This window comes from Tupaia chinensis, unplaced genomic scaffold (assembly GCF_000334495.1).
Source record: "Tupaia chinensis unplaced genomic scaffold, TupChi_1.0 Scaffold000116_1, whole genome shotgun sequence".
In the NCBI taxonomy this organism is placed as follows: Eukaryota; Metazoa; Chordata; class Mammalia; order Scandentia; family Tupaiidae; genus Tupaia; species Tupaia belangeri.
Genome location: NW_006159580.1, coordinates 920,558 through 922,059, shown reverse-complemented (window position 1 = coordinate 922,059; position 1,502 = coordinate 920,558). Strand labels below are relative to the sequence as shown.

Genomic DNA, 1,502 nt, shown 5'->3' with positions numbered 1-1,502 from the left:
CCTGCCCCCCGCCCGTCCGTGTGCAGTGTCTGCTCCTGACGCCACCGCGCGTGTCAGTCCCACGCCGAAGCCCGCAGGGCCTGTGGGGAAGCGGGGCTGGGCTTGGCATTCACACCTGTCAGCGCTGTGTTGGAGGAAGGACAGGAGCTCAGTAAAAAACACCGTCCTAGCCGTGTTAAGTGGTTAAGAACTACCTAACGCCCACAGTCAGCGTCCGCAGGCAGGAGCACACCGCCCCTCTGCCGTGTGTGAGTGAGGATGGGAGAGAGCTGTCGGGGAGGCCCAGGGCTGAGCGCCAAGGACCTGAGGGGGCTGGGAGAGGGCAGGCGGCAGCCCGCAAGTCCCGTGAGGCCGTGGCCCGAGGGAAGTCGTGGTCCGGTGGGGAGGCGCAGTCCCGCGTGTTCTCACGTGCCCTGGCTCAGCCGGGGCAGCTTGGCACGCACCCAGACGTTGTCACGTGCAATCGTCCACGAGGAAGCACAGATGGTGTTCAGTCCAGTTCGTGGTGGATCAGTTGCATTGGAACGAGTCTGTTTCAAAACCAGCTCTCTCGTTACCTGTGTTCTGGTGGGAGTCTGAGGACAGGGCAGGGGACAGAAAAAAGGACACAGCAGCTCCGAACCCCACGGCTGAAGTGTGGTATTTCCCCCCAGAACTTGACGTACGAGATTATCCTCACGCTGGGGCAGGCCTTCGAGGTGGCCTATCAGCTGGCCCTGCAGGCCCAGAAGTCGCGGCCGATGGGGGCCCCCGCACCTGAGACCATAGAGACGAAATCTTCCAAACCGGTGCCCAAGCCTCGGGTCGGCGTGAGGAAACCCGCAGTACGTGGCCTGTCCCCGCAGCCCTTTCTGCCTGGCCCAGGGGTCGGGGGCCCCGGGTGGAGCCAGGCCTGAGGAGGGTCCCCTCGCACTTGCAGACAGCCGGCCCTGGGGGAGGCCCAAGCCCAGGCTGCCGGGGGGGTGCAGAGAGCCTGGCCCGCAGCAGCCCCAGTGACTGGTCCCCACGTCTACGTCTGCTCTGCTCTGCACCCCAGGTGGCGCTGCCCCCTGATAGTCGCTGTTGTCACTGTCACACCTGCACCACCCACCGCCCTTCCTACCTACCGCTGCCGTCTGTCAGTCCTGGAGTCAAGGTCTTTACGCCTCCTGCTGTCTTGTGTGTCCGTCTCCCTGAAGTGACGTGAGCCTCCTTCCCCCGGGGGCCTCCCTCTGCCTGCCTGACCTTTGCTGAGATGCCCCCTGTGTGTGCTTCAGCCCCATCTGTGCTGTGTGTCCTCTCTCTGGAGGGCTGGGCTGCCTGCCACGGTCTTGCCTCTCTGGCCCCCACAAGGGACCCGGGCTTGGCATTTCCAAGCCCCATGTCTCCGCCTGCTGCAAGTGGGTTGGGGGCTTAGATCAGGAGGCTCAGATAGGGCCAGGTCCCTTTAACAGAGCCAGTCCCAGAAAGCCCTGGGAGAAGTTGTCCCTGGAGGTGCCCCCCCCCAAAAAAATACCCCAGAG

General features: G+C 64.2%; 1 protein-coding gene across 6 annotated transcripts in view; it reads left to right on the top strand.

Annotated features, from left to right (window-relative positions):
* Positions 1-1,502, top strand: part of ANKS1A (ankyrin repeat and sterile alpha motif domain containing 1A) — a gene marked incomplete at its 5' end in the record, with an annotated part of 128,034 nt that overhangs the window by 124,574 nt on the left and 1,958 nt on the right. For 2 of the 6 annotated variants that reach the window (XM_014586168.2, XM_014586169.2), the window contains 2 exon segments: positions 654-824; positions 1,037-1,135. In XM_014586168.2, the coding sequence (XP_014441654.1) occupies positions 654-824; positions 1,037-1,135 (270 nt within the window). 6 annotated transcript variants of the gene reach the window in all.